Here is a 22283-nt window from a genome sequence, read left to right on the forward strand (position 1 = left end):
CCGCATGGCAACCTGTGCCCGGCTTATGATTGGTGTTGACTCTTGTGTTAATGATGTTCCAACCCCTATTGATTTGTATAAAAGTATGAGTTTTTGTCTTTGTCTTTGTCTCCTTATTCTGTTAGAATCGTTCGGATTCTCTCAGGAATCTGAATTGAAGCTACAGACTAAGACCTGCTATTAAAGTTGTGTTGAACTTTAAAATGTATTCGACTTCAGTTTTTACTGAACCAGACTGAGGGGAAAGAATCCGGATCGTCATTTGGTGGCCCGTACGGGGATCTTAACGGTCGTTCACCGAGAGTTCGCGGAGTAAGAGGCGGATTGTCTCAGACACGGAGGAAGGAAATGGCGCCCCGATGTAAGTAGTCTTAATTTACTACGTCGGTTTTCCTCCAATCCGTCAGCCTGACGACGAATCGTCCAATCGCTAACACTCGTGTGGCGTCCTTACAAGATTCAGGTCAGTCTGGCGAATACACAGAAATAGCAGGAAGAGGTCAGTGGTCGAATACCACTGAGGGAATAACTTGTAAGCGGTCGGTCAGTGGTTAATATCACTGAGGGTAGTCAGGGTTTAAGTTCCTGATGATTGGATATAAACAGGAACAAGTGATCAAAATATCACTGACTAAAAACTTAGATGCCGCCAAAAAGGCTCAGGAATTAATTTGGAAAAATAACAGAGGTACCACAGCCAAAGAACTAGTTGCTTTATGGAGACAGTACTGTAAAAAAAAATATGGATAGAATTAAGTGACGAGACAAATGTTTAAAAGACAGAGACCCGAAAAAGAAAGGTTTTGTTGTTTAAGTGTACTGTCCCTTTAAAAAGCCTGTCTTGATCAGTGTTTTTTTTGTCTGTGTTGTGGGCCACGCCCCCTTCTTACTGTGTCTTACGTGTTTTCTTCCTTTGTGTAATGTATCTGTCTTGTCGTGTGTTTAATTCTGATACTGCTGAATTAAAATTGGAGTTATTGAGGTTAAGTGACCTATTAAATTCTGGTTCTTATAAAGTGTGGGCATGTTAAATTCCAGACATGGGATCTTCAAAAAATTGGCATTTTGAATGTTTATTTTGTGATTGGCTGTGGTTTAAAAAGAGGTTAAAAATTAACGGGATAGATTAAAAAAACTATCAGGATCATTGTGATAGGAAAAGTCGGAAAGCTGGAACAGCTCGGAGCGTTGATTATAATCACATCCACTAAAAGTATGTGAAAAAATAGTGTGCAAAAATATAGTGTAAAGCAATCCACAAATGTGAGAAGTAAAAAAATCAGTCAAACCTGTGTGAAGAGAAATTTTGAAGGTGGAAACTTAATCTCAAAGGGAGAAGGATCAAGTTACTCCTACCACAAGAGCAAGTTAATATTAACCCCTTCCATCCCAAGAAGCCAGGCTGTCATGCCAAGAGCAGTTCAAACAGATAGAAATGACCCAGTCGGTTGAGAACTGTCTGAGGCTTGCCCAGAATACAGGTGAACATGAGGTAACAATTGGTATAGGTTATATTAGTAAAATTGTCCCAATCACTCGGGAATGCCAAAGGCTACAATTGACTGAGATATAAGTTTTCACGCTACAGTGAAAAATTGATAAGAAAGGAATGTAAAACAAATCATATGAAAAGGAAGCAAAGGTTAGACAATTGGAAGTCCATTACTTGAGCTATGTACTGACACAGGGTACTAAACGCCTATCAGTTTTACCCGCCACAGTATGATAAGGAAGTTTTGACAAGTTCTGGGGCTATTCAATTTTATTTGAAATTAATAGTAGAATACAACATCTGACCAAAGAGGGGAGACCTTCTCTGACAAATTATATAACTCGCATTGAGAATGCTAAGAAAACTCAACAATTAGATCAACACCTCCTAACTCAAGTGTTAAAACAAAGAGCGACATGGAATGGAGGTGGACATCGTAAAAAGAGATAGGCAAATATGGAGACGTAAAGATCTGTGATAAGTGATATAGCAACTGCCTTTGCCTCAGTTGTTAACACCATTGATTTGACAACATTAGATCAAAAGGTCAGAGATTTAGGGTCTCGCATTAAAGATATATTAAAAGATAAATGAAAATACAGATAAGGAATTGTCTGAGGATCAAATGCTGACCATATATTTGCAAAGGATAGCTACAGTGCTAGAAACACATGCCCAAACCATTAATAAATTAATAAAAGAGGAATATAACGTATCTTAGCAGGCGGCTGCTAATGATATCTGCTTAATGTGGTTACATCTTGAAAACACAGAGATTAGGACTTGGAGTTAGAAATTCCAGTCTGCAGCCCTGCGTACATCTGTATGTGGGAGAGACAGTGTTTATTTCAGACAGGCTGCGTGCTTCAGAGAGAGAGCGAGAGAGGGACTAGGCAATTTCTCTCTCCTGTTTTGTTTTCTAAATTTGTTTCGGGTAAAGGGATTATTCCTTTGGATAAATAAATAATAAATGAAGATTTGACAAATTAATCACTTGGGCTCTCAAGAAGAGCCGCAATGGATTTTCTGTGTTTCTTTTAAAACAGGTGACCCTGTTTTTTTTTTGGGACCACGTGAGTGTTGATGGTGCAGGATTACCAAGAGTAGTTACAAAGTTATGGTGCAACCTTTGCTGGAGAAATTTGGTGCAGGAAACGATCCAGTGGTGTTAAAGATTTAAGACTTTAGCTGCAGACATCAGCGGATACCAAATGTCACAGCGTGGTGATATCAACCTGATTCTCTTCTTTTGAAAACATTTTGATTTGTTTTGTTTTAACCTATTTGTTGTCTTCCGAGACAGAATGCTCGAGGTGGGGAGATATGGGAATTTCTCTAAAGTCATTGAATTGGGCATGATAAAAAAATCAATCTGGCATAAATATACAATCTAGTGGAAGTCAGGAAAGTGTAGTTGAGAATAGTAAATTGATAGCTTTCTCGTGGAGATATTTGTGTCCTTGCCTATAATGAATAATGAGAAAACTACACTCAATAGCCTGGCCACTACCCTGACATCGGGACCATGCAGGGGGAGATAAGCACTCTAGACACCCCTGATCTTTTTGATAAGATAACCTGAAAACCTAAGAGTGGCTACAGTGGACATAAAAGATACAAATGTATGTTGCCATCATCTGAAACGGAGATCAGGATGAAGAACATGATTACAAAGGCCTATGGCCTGGTGAGCTATTGCAACCACTCTTTAAAAAAACCAGTTGCTTTTACAGGACTGAATCCTACAGGACATATGATGTGTGCCATGGAGAATGTTCGGAAATACCATGAGAATGAAGAGACTGGCCAGCAGAAAGTTAATATCCAAGAACACTAAGCTCATTCCTATGAGATGCTGCTAGTATGCGGAGATACATGAAGAAGATACAGTGAAGAATGAGTCTCAGACAGGCTCAGTTACTTGACAACAGCACAACAGGAAAATGGTTAATGTGGTCCAGGCGAGTGAGAAATCCTTTTAAACAAGGCACTGACACATGGTCCATAGAGAAACCAACTAATTAATGAAACAGTCAGGAAACACTGGTATCAATCAAAAGGACTGAAATTAAAGTAAAGAGGGACATAGTAATTTGGATTTCCAAAATTCAGGGTTAGGTTCCCATCAGTTAACAATAAAATTGGGAGAAACAATATTTAGAAGATATCCGCACGATGGATACAAAATTACAAGATTATGAGGGGCCCAGATAAAGTAGACAGGAAGTACCTGTTTCCCCTCGCAGAGGGTTCAAGAACTAGAGGACATAGATTTAAGCTGATTGGCTGGAACAAAATTAAAGGGATGTGTTACTAGACATGCTGTCACTGTGTGTCCACATAGTGTTGGACACAGCCTAGAAGCACAGTGTGGGTTTAATACCGGTACCAATCAGGATATTAACTGTACCATGGAGGCCCTAGAGGTGGATCTAAAACCCACTTAAGTGGCATATGCCGGAGAGGGCGAATACTGTGTTACAACTAATTTGAAAACGTTTAAATATGCCAATCTAACTTGTGATATTTTAAGTCCAGAATTCTACTCCATTTCTGAAGTCCTGGTTCGGATTGGACCCGAGGAACTGGTAGAGATACACCGGCATAACCTCACCACCTTACAAGTTTCTGAGAATGTCAGAAAGGACTTCAAAGCATATCAGGACACATTTGGGTATCTGACACCCCTGTTGCCTAAATACTTGAAAGCATTGCGAATGGAGATACGCCTCTCCCAGAAGGTTTATTATAACCTACAACAGGACAATGACAACATTAAGCATGACATTGACCAAATTAAAGTCACCACCTGGTGAAATGACCTCTGGAATTTGGGACTGAATATACAGATCCATCTTTGGATTAGATTAATTTCATATGTATTAGTCGTAGTGCAGTTTGTTGTAATGTGCTTCTTGATTTTCATTGCATGTAATAAATGTAAGCAGAGGATGAAGGGTTTGGCAAAGAGAGTAAAACAGAGCCTGGGTGAGAATGTCCCCATTGTCTCTGTGGTTTCAACTAAGAACACATCTTAATGGTACCGGGAGTAGCACCCGCTGGGGTAAGGTGCATGTAAAAGGGAAAACAATTATAGTTTGATAGGATTATCAGATGCTCTGCCTCTCTTCCACCCGGACTGGTGGCCAACACGAAGGGAACCTGGTTAAGATGAGGTACAGCATCTAACGGGATATTGTAGGGAGAATTTGGATTAAGGGATATAATGGGGAGGGCACCAATTCACAGGTGTAAAATGGTCTGAAAGGTACCATTCAGTCTAGTTAGGCTGGAAACAAAATATAAAGCACCATGAGATATTTGACTATGTTAGCCTTTTCAAACTAACATGAATAGGTTTAGCTGACCAAGGACATTCGCAGCTTACTTGAGAGATGTTTAGAAGGAGTCTGTTCCTGAGAACAGATAAGATACAAAGGCGTATTGATGAAACATGTCTGTGTTCTATTGGGACTTCTCTAGTTCAAGGGCTAGTCATATTCATTGTTATAATTCTTATAGTTTATTGCTTACTTAAATGTTGCTGCACTGCAGAACCTGCAGAACCAGTGAGCACCGTAATAATTGGTTATCATAAAATAAAACTAGGTCCCTAGTGTAGTTAACATTCTCTAAATTGAGAACAATTTAAAGGAGTAAACTCCTTAAAGTTAGTGGTAAGTAGTTTTTCTTTCCTTTTTTTTTCTCTTGACACTGTAGTTGTTCTTAAGCTAATTTAAGGGTTAAGTCATGGCAGGAGATCCCAGCGCCGTGTCATGTTCCTCTTGTGGGATGTGGGAATTCAGGGATCCTTCCTGTATCCCTGATTCCTTCACCTGCGGGAAGTGTGTCCAGCTGCAGCTATTGTTTGACCGCTTGACGGCTCTGGAGCTGCGGATGGACTCACTTTGGAGCATCCGCGATGCTGAGAAAGTCGTGGATAGCACGTTCAGTGAGTTGGTCACACCGCAGATAAAAATTACTGAGGGAGATAGTGAATGGGTGACCAACAGACAGAGGAAGAGTAGGAAGGCAGTGCAGGGGTCCCCTGCGGTCATCTCCCTCCAAAACAGGTATACCGTTTTGGATACTGTTGGCGGAGATGGCTCACCAGGGGAAGGTGGCAGTGGCCAGGTTCATGGCACCGTGGCTGGCTCTGCTGCACAGGAGGGCAGGAAAAAGAGTGGCAGAGCTATAGTGATAGGGGACTCGATTGTAAGGGGAATAGACAGGCGTTTCTGCGGACGCAACCGAGACTCCAGGATGGTATGTTGCCTCCCTGGTGCAAGGGTCAAGGATGTCTCGGAGCGGCTGCAGGACATTCTGGAGGGGGAGGGTGAACAGCCAGTTGTCGTGGTGCATATAGGCACCAACGATATAGGTAAAAAACAGGATGAGGTCCTACAAGCTGAATTTAGGGAGTTAGGAGTTAAACTAAAGAGTAGGACCTCAAAGGTAGTAATCTCAGGATTGCTACCAGTGCCACGGGCTAGTCAGAGTAGGAATGACAGGATAGCTAAGATGAATACGTGGCTTGAGAGATGGTACAAGAGGGAGGGATTCAAATTCCTGGGCCATTGGAACCGGTTCTGGGGGAGGTGGGACCAGTACAAATTGGACGGTCTGCATCTGGGCAGGACTGGAACCAATGTCCTAGGGGGAGTGTTTGCTAGTGCTGTTGGGGAGGGTTTAAACTAATGTGGCAGGGGGATGGGAACCGATGCAGGAAGTCAGTGGGAAATAAAGTGGTGACAGAAACAAAAGGCAGTAAGGGAGAGTGTACAGAACATGACCGGACAGATGGTCTGAGAAAGCAGGGCAAAGACCAAGGGAAGACTAGATTAAACTGCATTTATTTCAATGCAAGAAGTCTGATGGGCAAGGCAGATGAACTCAGGGCATGGATGGGTACATGGGACTGGGATGTTATAGCTATTACTGAAACATGGCTAAGGGAGGGGCAGGACTGGCAGCTCAATGTTCCAGGGTACAGATGCTATAGGAAAGATAGAGCAGGAGGTAAGAGAGGAGGGGGAGTTGCGTTCTTGATTAGGGAGAACATCACGGCAGTAGTGAGAGGGGATATATCCGAGGGTTCGCCCACTGAGTCCATATGGGTAGAACTGAAAAATAAGAAGGGAGAGATCACTTTGATAGGATTGTACTACAGACCCCCAAATAGTCAACGGGAAATTGAGGAGCAAATATGTAAGGAGATTACAGACAGCTGCAAGAAAAATAGGGTGGTAATAGTAGGGGACTTTAACTTTCCCAACATTGACTGGGACAGCCATAGCATTAGGGGCTTGGATGGAGAGAAATTTGTTGAGTGTATTCAGGAGGAATTTCTCATTCAGTATGTGGATGGCCCGACTAGAGAGGGGGCAAAACTTGACCTCCTCTTGGGAAATAAGGAAGGGCAGGTGACAGAAGTGTTAGTGAGGGATCACTTTGGGACCAGTGATCATAATTCCATTAGTTTTAAGATAGCTATGGAGAAGGATAGGTCTGGCCCAAAAGTTAAAATTCTAAATTGGGGAAAGGCCAATTTTGATGGTATTAGACAGGAACTTTCAGAAGTTGATTGGGAGAGTCTGTTGGCAGGCAAAGGGACGTCTGGTAAGTGGGAGGCTTTCAAAAGTGTGTTAACCAGGGTTCAGGGTAAGCACATTCCTTATAAAGTGAAGGGCAAGGCTGGTAGAAGTAGGGAACCTTGGATGACTCGGGAGATTGAGGCACTAGTCAAAAATAAGAAGGAGGCATATGACATGCATAGACAGCTGGGATCAAGTGGATCCCTTGAAGAGTATAGAGATTGCCGGAGTAGAGTTAAGAGAGAAATCAGGAGGGCAAAAAGGGGATATGAGATTGCTTTGGCAGATCAGGCAAAGGTGAATCCAAAGAGCTTCTACAAATACATAAAGGGCAAAAGGGTAACTAGGGAGAGAGTAGGGCCTCTTAAGGATCAACAAGGTCATCTATGTGCGGAACCACAAGAGATGGGTGAGATCCTGAATGAATATTTCACATCGGTATTTACGGTTGAGAAAGGCATGGATGTTAGGGAACTTGGGGAAATAAATAGTGATGTCTTGAGGAGTGTACATATTACAGAGAGGGAGGTGCTGGAAGTCTTAACGCGCATCAAGGTAGATAAATCTCCGGGACCTGATGAAATGTATCCCAGGACGTTATGGGAGGTTAGGGAGGAAATTGCGGGTCCCCTAGCAGAGATATTTGAATCATCCACCGCTACAGGTGAGGTGCCTGAAGATTGGAGGGTAGCAAATGTTGTGCCTTTGTTTAAGAAGGGCGGCAGGGAAAAGCCTGGGAACTACAGACCAGTGAGCCTGACATCTGTAGTGGGTAAGTTGTTAGAGGATATTCTGAGGGACAGAATCTACAGGCATTTGGAGAGGCAGGGACTAATTAGGAACAGTCAGCATGGTTTTGTGAGAGGAAAATCATGTCTCACGAATTTGATTGAGTTTTTTGAAGGGGTAACCAAGAAGATAGATGAGGGCTGTGCAGTAGACGTGGTCTACATGGACTTCAGCAAAGCATTTGACAAGGTACCGCATGGTAGGTTGTTACATAAGGTTAAATCTCATGGGATCCAAGGTGAGGTAGCCAATTGGATACAAAATTGGCTTGACGACAGAAGACAGAGGGTGGTTGTCGAGGGTTGTTTTTCAAACTGGATGCCTGTGTCCAGCGGTGTGCCTCAGGGATCGGTGCTGGGTCCGCTGTTATTTGTTATTTATATTAATGATTTGGATGAGAATTTAGGAGGCATGGTTAGTAAGTTTGCAGATGACACCAAGATTGGTGGCATTGTGGACAGTGAAGAAGGTTATCTAGGATTGCAACGGGATCTTGATAAATTGGGCCAGTGGGCCGATGAATGGCAGATGGAGTTTAATTTAGATAAATGTGAGGTGATGCATTTTGGTAGATCGAATCGGGCCAGGACCTACTCCGTTAATGGTAGGGCGTTGGGGAGAGTTATAGAACAAAGAGATCTAGGAGTACAGATTCATAGCTCCTTGAAAGTGGAGTCACAGGTGGATAGGGTGGTGAAGAAGGCATTCAGCATGCTTGGTTTCATTGGTCAGAACATTGAATGCAGGAGTTGGGATGTCTTGTTGAAGTTGTACAGGGCATTGGTGAGGCCACACTTGGAGTACTGTGTACAGTTCTGGTCACCCTATTATAGAAAGGATATTATTAAACTAGAAAGAGTGCAGAAAAGATTTACTAGGATGCTACCGGGACTTGATGGTTTGACTTATAGGGAGAGGTTAGACAGACTGGGACTTTATTCCCTGGAGAGTAGGAGGTTAAGGGGTGATCTTATAGAAGTCTATAAAATAATGAGGGGCATAGATAAGGTCGATAGTCAAAATCTTTTCCCAAAGGTAGGGGAGTCTATAACGAGGGGGCACAGATTTAAGGTGAGAGGGGAGAGATACAAAAGGGTCCAGAGGGGCAATTTTTTCACTCAAAGGGTGGTGAGTGTCTGGAACGAGCTGCCAGAGGCAGTAGTAGAGGCGGGTACAATTTTGTCTTTTAAAAAGCATTTGGACAGTTACATGGGGAAGATGGGTATCGAGGGATATGGGCCAAGTGCAGGCAATTGGGACTAGCTTAGTGGTATAAACTGGGCGACATGGACATGTTGGGCCGAAGGGCCTGTTTCCATGTTGTAAACTTCTATGATTCTATGATTCTATGATTCTATGATAAAAGGGGGGAATGAGAATCCCTACGTGGTCAGTTTTTGGTAAAATATTAAGATGCCTACGTGGCAAAGAAGCAGAATGCAAAATGGTTAGAAAGGGTTAATTAGTTAGTAACTGAGATTGGTACAGGTGGCCTGGCCTCCTGCTGGGCCATATGTTTGCGTAGTCAGCAGGTTTGCATGGTCTTATCAATGATAGGTCTTTGATGTGATTCAAGGACTGGTCTGAATGTCTCCATGTTTATGGCAGATCAATATAGGTAACGAGCTTAGCCAAAGTTGAAAGACATTCCAGGTTGGGAGATAAGGAGCAGAAGGAACAGGGAAGAACATTCCAAGTTGGAAGGTGAGGAAGTATCCCCTTTGATGTCTAACAGCAACATGGTCAGCACATGGATTATCTATGATTGGCTGGAAATAATGTAACCCCGCATGGCAACCTGTGCCCGGCTTATGATTGGTGTTGACTCTTGTGTTAATGATGTTCCAACCCCTATTGATTTGTATAAAGGTATGAGTTTTTGTCTTTGTCTTTGTCTCCTTATTCTGTTAGAATCGTTCGGATTCTCTCAGGAATCTGAATTGAAGCTACAGACTAAGACCTGCTATTAAAGTTGTGTTGAACTTTAAAATGTATTCGACTTCAGTTTTTACTGAACCAGACTGAGGGGAAAGAATCCGGATCGTCAATAGAGGTCGCGGGTTTGGGAGGTGCTGTCGAAGAAGCCTTGGCGAGTTGCTGCAGTGCATCCTGTGGATGGTACACACTGCAGCCACAGTGCGCCGGTGGTGAAGGGAGTGAATGTTTAAGGTGGTGGATGGGGTGCAGATCAAATGGACTGCTTTGTCCTGGATGCTGATGATTGACAGTAGGCTGATTGGATGGTTATTGGCCGGATTGGATTTGTCCTGCTATTTGAGGACAGGACATACCTGGGCAATTTTCCACATTGTCGGGTAGATGCCAGTGTTGTAGCTGTACTGGAACAGTTTGGCTGGAGGCGTGGCTAGTTCGGGAGCACAAGTCTTCAGCACTACAGCCGGGATATTGTCAGGGCCCATAGCCTTTGCTGTATCCAGTGCACTCAGCCGTTTCTTGATATCACGTGGAGTGAATCGAATTGGCTGAAGACTGGGATTTGTGATGGTGGGACCTCAGGAGAAGGTTAAATAGGATCTGTTACAGGGCCTAGTACAGTGACAGTGCCCCTGTAAATAATAAATCATGTTACAGAACATAATGATCAGGAAAGGCTGAACAGGCTGGGGCTCTTTTCTCTAGAAAAGAGAAGACTGAGGGGTGACCTGAAAGAGGTCTTTAAGATTATGAAAGGGTTTGATAGGGTAGACATAGAGAAGATGTTTCCACTTGTGGGGGAGACCAGAACTAGAGGTCATAAATATAAGATAGTCACTAATAAATCCAATAGGGAATTCAGGAGAATGGTGAGAATGTGGAACTCACTCCCACAAGGAGTAGTTGAGGCGAATAGTGTAGATGGATTTAAGGGGAAGCTGGATAAACACATGAGGGAGAAAGGAATAGAGGGATATGCTGATAGGGTGAGATGAAGTAGGGAGGGAGGAGGCTCGTGTGGAGCATAAACACCAGCACAGACCAGTTGGGCCGAATGGCCTGTTTCTGTGCTGTACATTCGATGTAATTCGATGTCGGAGCCTGTAGAGGGGGTGGTGTTCATTCTCTATCAATGTTACGGGTTTGTTATTTGTGTTTGCCCTCTCTGGATCTCCAGGACATGTTCTCAGTTGGCTCCTTCACTGACTGGCTCTGCCCCGTGTGAGTGTCAGTTCTGGGGGATTATTAGCGGGTGCCCCTCTGCTGAGTGTGTGTTCCGTGCGAGATGGGTGCTGACTGACCTTGCTGCTCGAGTCCTTGCTTCCACATTCACCTTTATTGTACCACCATTTGTTTCTCAGCTTGTCTAAGATGCCTTGCTCACTGAGTTTCAATACTGCAAGGTTTACTGGAGTTCTTCACGTGAAACATAACATAAATAACATTATCAATGTTATTTTATGTTATCCATTACAAAATACATTTATAATTCACAATTCCAAGTGATAGGTCTCAATGCTCCATCTGGCTGGGAGATCAAGCCCCTCCCCCACCTGCCCCACTCCACCCAGCGAGATGTGCAGAAATCTATCACTTTGCGTAACCAGCAACAGTCATCACTTGGTGAAGCTTGGGAGATAAAGGCAGGCTCCTGGGGGATATATCCTCAGCCAGATTATTAGAGGGGACACATGGACATTGAAACAGAACACTAGCAGCTGCCGTGGTCTCGGGTAACGACACTTACACTCAACTTATCTTCAAAAGAATTTGAAGCTGCTAATTTGTTCTTTCAAAGAATGCAGAATGAGTCAGAATGAAGGGCTCGGTGTGATGGAACAAACCGACAGCAGTTATTGTTTGAACTGAAATGCTGCAGGGCGGGCTGGGTTCTTTAAGGACTGGTAGTTGTTTACACAAACATACAGGTCTGGAGCTTCCCTTAGGGACGCAATCGGCAAAACGTGCCCAGAATGCGCTGGTCAACATTAATTGCTGGTTTTGCTAAGGTGAAGTTACACTAAAGTTTCAGCCAGAACATAAAATCTCCCATAAATTGGTGCAATCAAGCAGTGTAATCGATTGTAATCGATTGGTGATTGGGACGAGACACTCTCCAGGATCACAACATAGTTACAGGAAATAAGCCATTCTTCAACTGACTGATTCAATGCTTTTTCTCTAACTTTTCATCTGGCTTCAATTGACTGTTTTGATCTGCCCTTGATACATAAGACTTGTAACCCCCAGCAGTCAAATGAAGCCACACAGGTGTCTCCTGCCCTGCTGTGATTGCCTGAATTTAAACTGAATTTAAAGTAATTGCAGTAGCTGGAGAAAGCGACCTGGATCAGGCGTCAATTGACTGCAGGTAACGGTGATTAACACTGGACTCGAGGCCACTGGAGCCAGTGCCCGAGAATTGACTGCAGGTAACGGTGATTAACACTGGACTCGAGGCCACTGGAGCCAGTGCCCGAGAATTGACTGCAGGTAACGGTGATTAACACTGGACTCGAGGCCACTGGAGCCAGTGCCCGAGAATTGACTGCAGGTAACGGTGATTAACACTGGACTCGAGGCCACTGGAGCCAGTGCCCGAGAATTGACTGCAGGTAACGGTGATTAACACTGGACTCGAGGCCACTGGAGCCAGTGCCCGAGAATTGACTGCAGGTAACGGTGATTAACACTGGACTCGAGGCCACTGGAGCCAGTGCCCGAGAATTGACTGCAGGTAACGGTGATTAACACTGGACTCGAGGCCACTGGAGCCAGTGCCCGGGAATTGACTGCAGGTAACGGTGATTAACACTGGACTCGAGGCCACTGGAGCCAGTGCCCGAGAATTGACTGCAGGTAACGGTGATTAACACTGGACTCGAGGCCACTGGAGCCAGTGCCCAAGAATCTGAGCTCACTGCAGTGAACACCCTCAAAAGGGGCGGGAACTCGCCATGCCGGCCTGGGGGTGTGGCCAGTTTTGTGGGCGGGGCCTACTTCAGGTGAATGGACTTTTGAAGCAGCATAAGAGAGTTGCAGTTACTCGAGTGTAAAGTGGTTATGGGCATAGCTCGCTGGAGTTTAAATTTCCACAATCTTTAGTGCCTATTTCATTCGATTCCGCTGATATCGGAGCATAAATCCGGCTGAAACTCCACCCCAGAGTGGGTGGCACTGGTTGAATCTGCACCTGTCACATGGCCTGCTCCATTTCTGTTTCTTTACCTGCACTAAGTGAGGATTTTCACTGGGATGTGGCCAACACTGACAAGCCAGTATTTGTTGTCTATCCTTAGTTGCTGTGAGGACATTAAGGCCCAGAGATTGTTGAGGTTGTCTACGTTTTACAGGGTGCCTAAGGCTGGGTTATGAACCCTGCCCGATTGTCCTGGAGTCTCCAGGAATCAAAGACTAATCTCCTGGACACTGCTGTGAGCACAAACCCGGGCGAAAAATCAGAGGGGCTTTAAAAACAATTGTGTGTTTTTTTTGTTTTCCTTGAACGATTATTAGTTATAAAAACATTGGCGACAGGATAAAAAGGCTGATTGACTGGGAGTCAAAAATCATCCAATCGGGTAATTAATAGCCTGTTCAGTTTCCAATTTCCATGTGGGGGCGGGGCACTGCGAGGATGGATGTGTCGGGCAACCAATGGAGGGAGAGTGGAGGCGGGGCGGTTAGAGGCAGGAGGTCATGTGATGAAACCTCCAGGAATACATCCAACCAGAGTTGGTGACCCAGGCCTAAGCATCCAATATGGCGGGAGGTGTGAGCACGCTCATTCTGCAAAGGACGTACAGCACCTACCATATTGGTGAAGGCTCCAGTTTAGGCATCCAGAGCCCGTGCCTGAACCAGGCGTCAGGCCTTTTGCGTAGTCTCACTGCCACTTCCCACTCAGGCCCTCGAGTTAATATTGCACTTGGGTCCTGGTGATGTCGTCCAGACCCAACATGCAAATGTAAAGAGGGACGCGGCCGGCTTTGGGCGAGTGGTCAGCTCCCCACCTGACAGGGGTCTTTGGGTGAGCGGTCAGCTCCCTGCCTTCCAGGGGTCTTTGGGCGAGCGGTCAGCTCCCTGCCTGCCAGGGGTCTTTGGGTGAGCGGTCAGCTCCCTGCCTGCCAGGGGTCTTTGGGCGAGCGGTCAGCTCCCCACCTGACAGGGGTCTTTGGGCGAGCGGTCAGCTCCCCACCTGACAGGGGTCTTTGGGTGAGTGGTCAGCTCCCCGCCTGCCAGGGGTCTTTGGGCGAGCGGTCAGCTCCCCACCTGACAGGGGTCTTTGGGTGAGTGGTCAGCTCCCTGCCTGACAGGGGTCTTTGGGTGAGCGGTCAGCTCCCTGCCTGCCAGGGGTCTTTGGGCGAGCGGTCAGCTCGCTGCCTGCCAGGGGCCTTTGGGTGAGCGGTCAGCTCCCTGCCTGCCAGGGGTCTTTGGGCAAGTGGTTAGCTCCCTGCCTGCCAGGGGTCTTTGGGCGAGTGGTCAGCTCCCCACCTGACAGGGGTCTTTGGGTGAGCGGTCAGCTCCCCACCTGACAGGGGTCTTTGGGCAAGCGGTCAGCTCCCCGCCTGACAGGGGTCTTTGGGCAAGCGGTCAGCTCCCTGCCTGCCAGGGGTCTTTGGGTGAGCGGTCCGCAACCTGCCTGACAGGGGTCTTAGGGTGAGCGGTCAGCTCCCCATCTGACAGGGGTCTTTGGGTGAGCGGTCAGCTCCCACCTGCCAGGGGTTTGGGTGAGTGGTCAGCTCCCTGCCTGCCAGGGGTCTTTGGGCGAGCGGTCAGCTCTCAGCCTGCCAGGGGTCTTTGGGTGAGCGGTCAGCTCCCTGCCTGACAGGGGTCTTTGGGCGAGTGGTCAGCTCCCCACCTGACAGGGGTCTTTGGGCGAGCGGTCAGCTCCCTGCCTGCCAGGGGTCTTTGGCCGAGCGGTCAGCCGGGGGCAGGTAAGTAATCAGGGTGATTTTAACTGCCCACCTGTCCGGTTTCCAACAGGCTCATAGAGTTAACTTTCTGGGGAGTCAGTTTATTCCACGTCAGGTCAGGGCCACAGACACCAGGCAGGACTGTCTCGACCTCTACAGCTTTTCCCGTTCTGGTGGGAATGTTGGCGATTGAGAGATACCAGAATAACCTCAACATCAGCTCAGAACTTGATTCAAGGTCAGTGGGAAACTGTCCCTGACACAGATGTGCCTCTCCTGTGCCTACAGATGTGCCCCTCCTGTGCCTGATACAGATGTGCCTCTCCTGTCCCTGATACAGATGTGCCTCTCCTGTCCCTGATATTGGTTCAGATCCTGAGCCAGTAAGAGACTATTAACCAGCCACTGAAATGGAGACACGGACAAAACGTAACAGACACATGGAATAAGTGTGGATAATATCCCTGCACTCAGGTAATATGGAGGCACCTCTAAGGACGCTTTAATAACAATAGTGAGATGACTGTGATGGGGATAATTTCCTTCCCGTTGCTAGGTCCCAAGTGTTTGTCTGTGTTTGCTGGTTACACATTTATGCTCTTTCTTTACCCACTAGTTTTCCGTACTGAAGCTGACCTTGGAGTCACCTCCTCCACTGCCGCACTCTCCCTTGTCGTACCACCATTTGTTTTTCAATTTGTCCAAGAGGCCCTGTTCGTTCAGTTTAAGAACTGCCAGGTTTACTGGATTTCTTGAAATGATAAAACAGACTCATAAGTCGTGAGTGAAAAACCAGCAGTGAGAATTGGAGTCATTCACAGAGAAAGGGGAGAAGAAATGACTCAAGTGGGTTAAAAGGTCAGAACATTTACAGGAAGAAAAGGAGGAGCTAACCAGGAAATTGAGATGAAGGTACGTGTGTAAAGTGGGGAGTTACACTATTAACACCACCAGCTGCTACTCGCCCCTTCTCCTGGACTACATCCACTGTAACTGGGAAGGAGACACATTAGCCAGCATTATGGACTCTATCCCTTCACCTTCTTGTTTACAGCCCATTTCTGCAGTGATCCCTTTGTGTGTAAACTATCAGATCAGACACACTGAGCAGATGTTCTTATCATAGAAAGGTTGCAGAACAGAAGGAGGCCATTCGGCCCATCGAGTCCGCACCGGCTCAATGCAAGAGCAATCCAGCTAGTCCCACTCCCCCGCCCTTTCCCCATAGCCCTGCAAATTTTTTCCTTTCAAGTACTTATCCAGTTCCCTTTTGAAGGCCATGATTGAATCTGCCTCCACCACCCCCTCGGGCAGTGCATTCCAGATCCTAACCACTCGCTGAGTAAAAAAGATTTTCCTCATGTCACCTTTGGATCTTTTGCCAATCACCTTAAAGCTGGAACCCAGCTCTTCACAGTTGGTTTGCAGCCCCCCAGGGCAGAGACCGAGCACATAGCCTGTGTCTGCCGCCATCTGTACTGGCTACACCCTTACATTGTACCTGTACACAGCAGCAAGCCTCCTCCACCTGCCCAGGGAACTCCGACAACACACAGGCTGCTCCCACAGCGAGTGAGCTTGGCTCCAACAACAATCCCCACCCTGACATGTCCGAGGAGTCTCTGCCTTTCTTGGCAAGGTGGAGGATTTCAGGTCGAGGGGCAGTCGGTGTAGCTGGCAGTGTCTCTGATCGACAATGGAGGGGGAGAGATGCAACATGGGATGTGAAGAGGAGAGTGTGAGGCTCATGTCCAGTCAACCTGTATGTCTTGTGCTGCGAGATGAGCCTTGACAAAGGGACAAGCAGAGGCTGGGAGCAAGAACAAGAGTCAGAACAAGAAGCATGTTGGCTTCAGCACAAGGAACAGAATCACCAACACTGCAGTAAAATGGAATGGCCTGTGTTCAGTATCAGAGTGTGTTTCAGGGATGGGCAGGACGTGTGTGTCATACGGTAAAAGGTCATCACCTCTGGAAAGGTAATGGGATGATTCCTTGTTGAAACAGACATCAATAAAAGTTGAAAGCAGATTGTGTGCAGGAAGACGGAGAGTTGGTCAACAACAACAACTCGCATTTATATAGCACCTTCAATGTAGTAAAACATCCCAAGTTGCTTCACAGGAGCGATTATCAAACAAAATTTGACACCAAGCCACATAAGGAGATATTAGAACAGGTGACCAAAAGCTTGGTCAAAGAGGTAGGTTTTAAGGAGCATCTTAAAGAAGGAGAGAGAGGCGGAGAGGTTCAGGGAGGGAATTCCAGAGCTTAGGGCCCAGGCAGCTGAAGGCACGGCCGCCAATGGTGGAGAGATTAAAATCAGGGATGTGCAAGAGGCAAGAATTTGAGGAGCGCACAGATCTCGGAGGGTTGTGGGGCTGGAGCTACTGTGTTAAACTTAAATAAGGGCAATTATAAAGGAATGAGGGTGGAATTGGCTAAAGTGGACTGGGTAAACAGATTAGATGGTATGATGGTGGATAAGCAGTGGCAAACATTTAAAAAGATATTTTATGACTCGCAACAAAAATATATCCCTGTGAGGAGGAAAGACTCCACAAAAAAGGTGAACCAACCATGGCTAACTAAGGAAGTCAAGGATGGTATCGGGTTAAAAGAAAAAGCATTCAACATGGCAAAGATTACTGGTAAGCCCGAAGATTGGGAAAACTTTAAAAACCAGCAAAGGATGACTAAAAGAATAATAAAGAGGGAGAAAATAAATTATGAGAGTAAACAAGCAAGAAATATAAAAACTGACAGTAAAAGTTTCTACAAGTATATAAAAAGGAAGAGGGTAGCTAAAGTAAACATTGGTCCCTTGGAGGATGAGACTGGGGAAATAATAATGGAAAACAAGGAAATGGCAGAGGAATTGAACAGATATTTTGGCAGGAAAAATCAGAGAGCAAGTTATTATCTTAATGGCAAGAAACTGGAAAGTACTGCAGTACAAAGGGATCTGGGGGTCCTAGTGCAAGAAAATCAAAAAGTTAGAATGCAGGTGATCAAGAAGGCCAACAGAATGTTGGCTTTTATTGCTAGGGGGATAGAATATAAAAACAGGGAGGTATTGCTGCAGTTATATAAGGTATTGGTGAGACCGCACCTGGAATACAGCATACAGTTTTGGTCTCCATACTTAAGAAAAGACATACTTGCTCTCGAGGCAGTACAAAGAAGGTTCGCTCGGTTAATCACGAGGATGAGGGGGTGGACATATGAGGAGAGGTTGAGTAGATTGGGACTCTACTCATTGGAGTTCAGAAGAATGAGAGGCGATCTTATTGAAACATATAAGATTGTGAAGGGGCTTGATCGGGTGGATGCGGTAAGGATGTTCCCAAGGATGGGTGAAACTAGAACGAGGGGGCATAATCTTAGAATAAGGGGCTGCTCTTTCAAAACTGAGATGAGGAGAAACTTCTTCACTCAGAGGGTGGTAGGTCTGTGGAATTTGCTGCCCCAGGAAGCTGAGGAAGCTACATCATTAAATAAATTTAAAACAGAAAGAGACAGTTTCCTAGAAGTAAAGGGAATTAGGGGTTACGGGGAGCGGGCAGGAAATTGGACGTGAATTTAAATTTGAGGTTAGCATCAGATCAGCCATGATCTTATTGAATGGCGGAGCAGGCTCGAGGGGCCGATTGGCCTACTCCTGCTCCTATTTCTTATGTTCTTATGTATCTGTCTTCACAGTGGAAGACACTAATAATATACCAATAATAGTAGAAAATCAAGGGGCAAAGGGGAGGGAGGAACAAAAAACAATCACTATCACTGGAGAAAAAGTACTAGGTAAACTAATGGGTCTAAAGGCTGACAAGTCCCCTGGACCTGATGGCTTGCATCCGAGGGTCTTAAAGGAAGTGGCTACAGAGATAGTGGATGCATTGGTTGTAATCTTCCAGAATTCACTAGATTCTGGAAAAGTCCCAGCGGATTGGAAAACCACAAACGTAACACCCCTATTCAAGAAGGGAGTGAGACAGAAAGCAGGTAACTATAGACCAGTTAGCCTAACATCTGTCATTGGGAAAATGCTAGAATCCATTATTCAGGAAGTAGTAGCAGGACATTTGGAGACTCATAATACAATCAAGGAGAGTCAACATGGTTTTATGAAGGGGAAATCATGTCTGATAAATTTATTAGAGTTCTTTGAGGAAGTAACGGGCAGGGTGGATAAAGGGGAACCAATGGATGCAGTATATTTGGATTTCCAAAAGGCATTCGATAAGGTGCCACATAAAAGATTACTGCACAAGATAAGAGCTCATGGTGTTGGGGGTAATATACTGGCATGGATAGAGGATTGGCTAACTAACAGAAAACAAAGAGTCGGGATAAAAGGGTCATTTTCAAAATGGCAATCTGTAACTATAGGGGTGCTGCAGGGCTCAGTGCTGGGGCCTCAACTATTTACAATATATATCAATGACTTGGATGAAGGAACAGAGTGTCTTGTGGCCAAATTTGCTGATGATACAAAGATAGGTGGAAAAGCAAGTTGTGATGAGGACACAAAGTGTCTGCAAAGGGATATTGACAGGTTAAGCGAATGGGCAAAAATTTGGCAGATGGAATCTAATGTGGGAAAATGTGAAGTCATCCACTTTGGGAGGAAAAATAATAAAGCAAAATATTATTTGAATGGAGAAATACTACAAAATGCTGCGGTACAGAGGGATCTGGGTGTACTCGTACATGAAACATAAAAAGTCAACATGCGGGTGCAGCAGGTAATCCGGAAGGCAAACGGAATATTGGCCTTTATTTCTAGGGGGATGGAGTATAAAAGCAGGGAAGTCATGCTACAACTGTACAGGGTGCTGGTGAGACCACACCTGGAGTACTGTGTACAGTTCTGGTGCCCTTATTTAAGGAAGGACATACTTGCATTGGAGGCAGTTCAGAGAAGGTTCACTCGGTTGATTCCGGGTATGGAAGGGTTGTCTTATGAGGAAAGATTGAACAGGTTGGGTCTATACTCATTGGAGTTTAGAAGAATGAGAGGAGATCTTATTGAAACATACAAGATTCTGAGGGGACTCGATAGGGCAGATGCTGAGGGGATGTTACCCCTCATGGGGGAATCTAAAACTAGGTCTCAGAATAAGGGGTCGCCCATTTAAGACGGAAATGGGGAGGAATTTCTTCTCCCAGAGGGTCGTGAATCTTTGGAATTCTTTACCCCAAAAGCTGTGTCGGCTGAGTTATTGAATACATTCAAGGCTGAGTTAGACAAATTTTTGATCAGCGAGGGAGTCAAAGGATATGGGGAAAAGGCAGGAAAGTGGAGTTGAGGTAAAAATCAGATCAGCCATGATCTCATTAAATGGCGGAGCAGGCTCGAGGGGCCGAATGGCCTACTCCTGCTCCTATCTCTTATGGTCTTATGGAGGAGGTTACAGAGATAGGGAGGGGTGGGGCCATGGAGGGATTTGAACACAAGGATGAGAATTTTAAAATCGAGGCGTTCCTGGACCGGGAGCCAATGTAGGTCAGCGAGACTTGGTGCGAGTTCGGATACGGGCAGCAGAGTTTTGGATGAGTTGAAGTTTATGGAGGGTGGAAGATGGGAGGCCGGCCAGGAGAGCATTGGACTAGTCCAGTCTGGAGGTAACAAAGTCAGGGATGAGGGTTTCAGCAGATGAGCTGAGGCAGGGGGTGGAGACGGGCGATGTTACGGAGGTGGAAGTAGGCGGTCTTGGTGATGGAGCGGATATGGGGTCGGAAGTTCTTCTCAGGGTCAAATAGGACTCCAGGGTTGTGAACGGTCTGGTTCAGCCTCAGACAGTGGCCAGGGAGAGGGATGGAGTCGGTGGCGAGGGAACGGAGTTTGCAGTGTGGACCAAAGACAGTGGCCTCGGTCTTCCCAATATTTAATTGGAGGGAATTTTTGCTCATGTCGGACAAGCTATGTGACAAATGAGAGACAGTGGAGAGGTCGAGGGAGGTGGTGGTGAGGTAGAGCTGGGGGCCGTCAGCGTACATGTGGAATCTGATGGTGTGTTTTCGGATGATGTCGCCGAGGGGCAGCATTTAGATGAGAAATAGGAGGGGCCAAGGATTGATCCTTGGGGGACTCCAGAGGTAACGGTGCGGGAGTGGGAAGAGAAGCCATTGGAGGTGATTCTCTGGCACTGACTGGATAGAATGGAATGGAACCAGGCGAGTGCAGTCCCACCCAGTTGGACGATGGAGGAGAGGTGTTGGAGGACGGTGTGGTCAACGTGTCAAAGGCTGCGGACAGGTGGAGAAGGATGAGGAGGGAGAGTTTACCACGGTCACAGTCACAGAGGATGTAATTTGTGACTTTGATTAGGGCCGTTTCAGTACTGTGGCAGGGGCAGAAACCTGATTGGAGGGATTCAAACATGGAGTTGCGGGAAAGATGGGCACAGATTTGGGAGGAGACAAAACATTGACGTATTTTGGAGAGGAAAGGGAGGTTGGAGATGGGGCATTAATGTACAAGGACAGAGGGGTCAAGGGTGGGTTTTTGAGGAGGGGGTGATGGTGGCAGATTTGAAGAGGAGGGGGACAGTACTTGAGGAGAGGAAACCGTTAACAATATCAGGAAGGGAAGTTGGGTGGTCAGCAGTTTAGTGGGAATAGGGTCGAGGGAGCAGGAGGTGAGTCTCATGACAAGATGAACTCGGAGAGGGCATGAGGGGAGATAGGAGCGAAACATGAGAAAGATGTGAGTTCAGGGCTAGGGCAGGGGGGAACCGAAGGGGAAGTTTGGCTCGGTGGGCTGGGGGAAGGAGGGAAGTGGCAGAGGCAGCTGAACGGATGGTCTCAATCTTAGTGACAAAGAATTCCATGAGCTCCTTGCACTTGTTGTTGGAGGTGAGGGTGGAGGGGGCAGGGGAGAGGGGTTTAAGGAGACGGTTTGTAGTGAAGAGATCCTGGAATAGTGACCAGTTTTTGCAGAGGAGAGCAGGACCCGATAGTGCTTGATGGTCCAGACAGATCTGGCGATGAATGGCTAAACCAGTTGTCCGCCATAAACGGTCAATTCTGCATGTCTTGGACTTAAGAGAATGGAGATGAGGGCCATACCAGGGGAGATGACCAGGGTGAGAGGGAGTAATAGTTTTAACAACAGGAAGACTTGGTGAGAGTTGGTCGATAACATTCTGTTTCTTTCTCCACAGAAGTTCCTGACCTGCTGAGTATTTCCAGCATTTTCTGTTTTTATTTCAGATTTCCAGCTTCCGCTGTATTTTGCTGAAGTCAAAAGGTTTGCTATTTCCTGGTCTGTGGTGAGTTTTAAAATTCTTCTGTGCTGTCGTCAACACCGAGAAGCAGATAGTGGGGCCGACCCTGAGTGACCTCAGTCTGAGAGGCCACCAGACAGCTGGTGAGGGGAAGTCACCAAACACCTGACTCCAAACCAAACATCTACAACCTAGCACGTCACGGCTGAGGGTAATGCGGAGAGAGCAGTGCCCTCAGTCCAGCACTGAGACACGTGGGTAAAGGGGAGGGTCGGTGTCGGAATTACAAGGCACAGGCATGATGGGCCGAATGGCTTCCTTCTGTCCT

At 46.1% G+C, this 22283-nt stretch overlaps 1 protein-coding gene across 3 annotated transcripts in view; it reads right to left on the reverse strand.

The window, feature by feature from the left end:
- The window catches only part of LOC137332241 (glutamate receptor 1-like), a 355697-nt gene that overhangs the window by 21118 nt on the left and 312296 nt on the right, over positions 1-22283 (reverse strand). For 2 of the 3 annotated variants that reach the window (XM_067995933.1, XM_067995932.1), the window contains exon 14: positions 15363-15477. In XM_067995933.1, the coding sequence (XP_067852034.1) occupies positions 15363-15477 (115 nt within the window). Of the gene's footprint in view, positions 1-11153; positions 11227-15362; positions 15478-22283 lie in introns of those variants that run through there. The other variant, XM_067995934.1, reaches the window with a different exon arrangement.

Source organism: Heptranchias perlo, chromosome 14 (genome assembly GCF_035084215.1).
Source record: "Heptranchias perlo isolate sHepPer1 chromosome 14, sHepPer1.hap1, whole genome shotgun sequence".
Lineage (NCBI taxonomy): Eukaryota > Metazoa > Chordata > Chondrichthyes > Hexanchiformes > Hexanchidae > Heptranchias > Heptranchias perlo.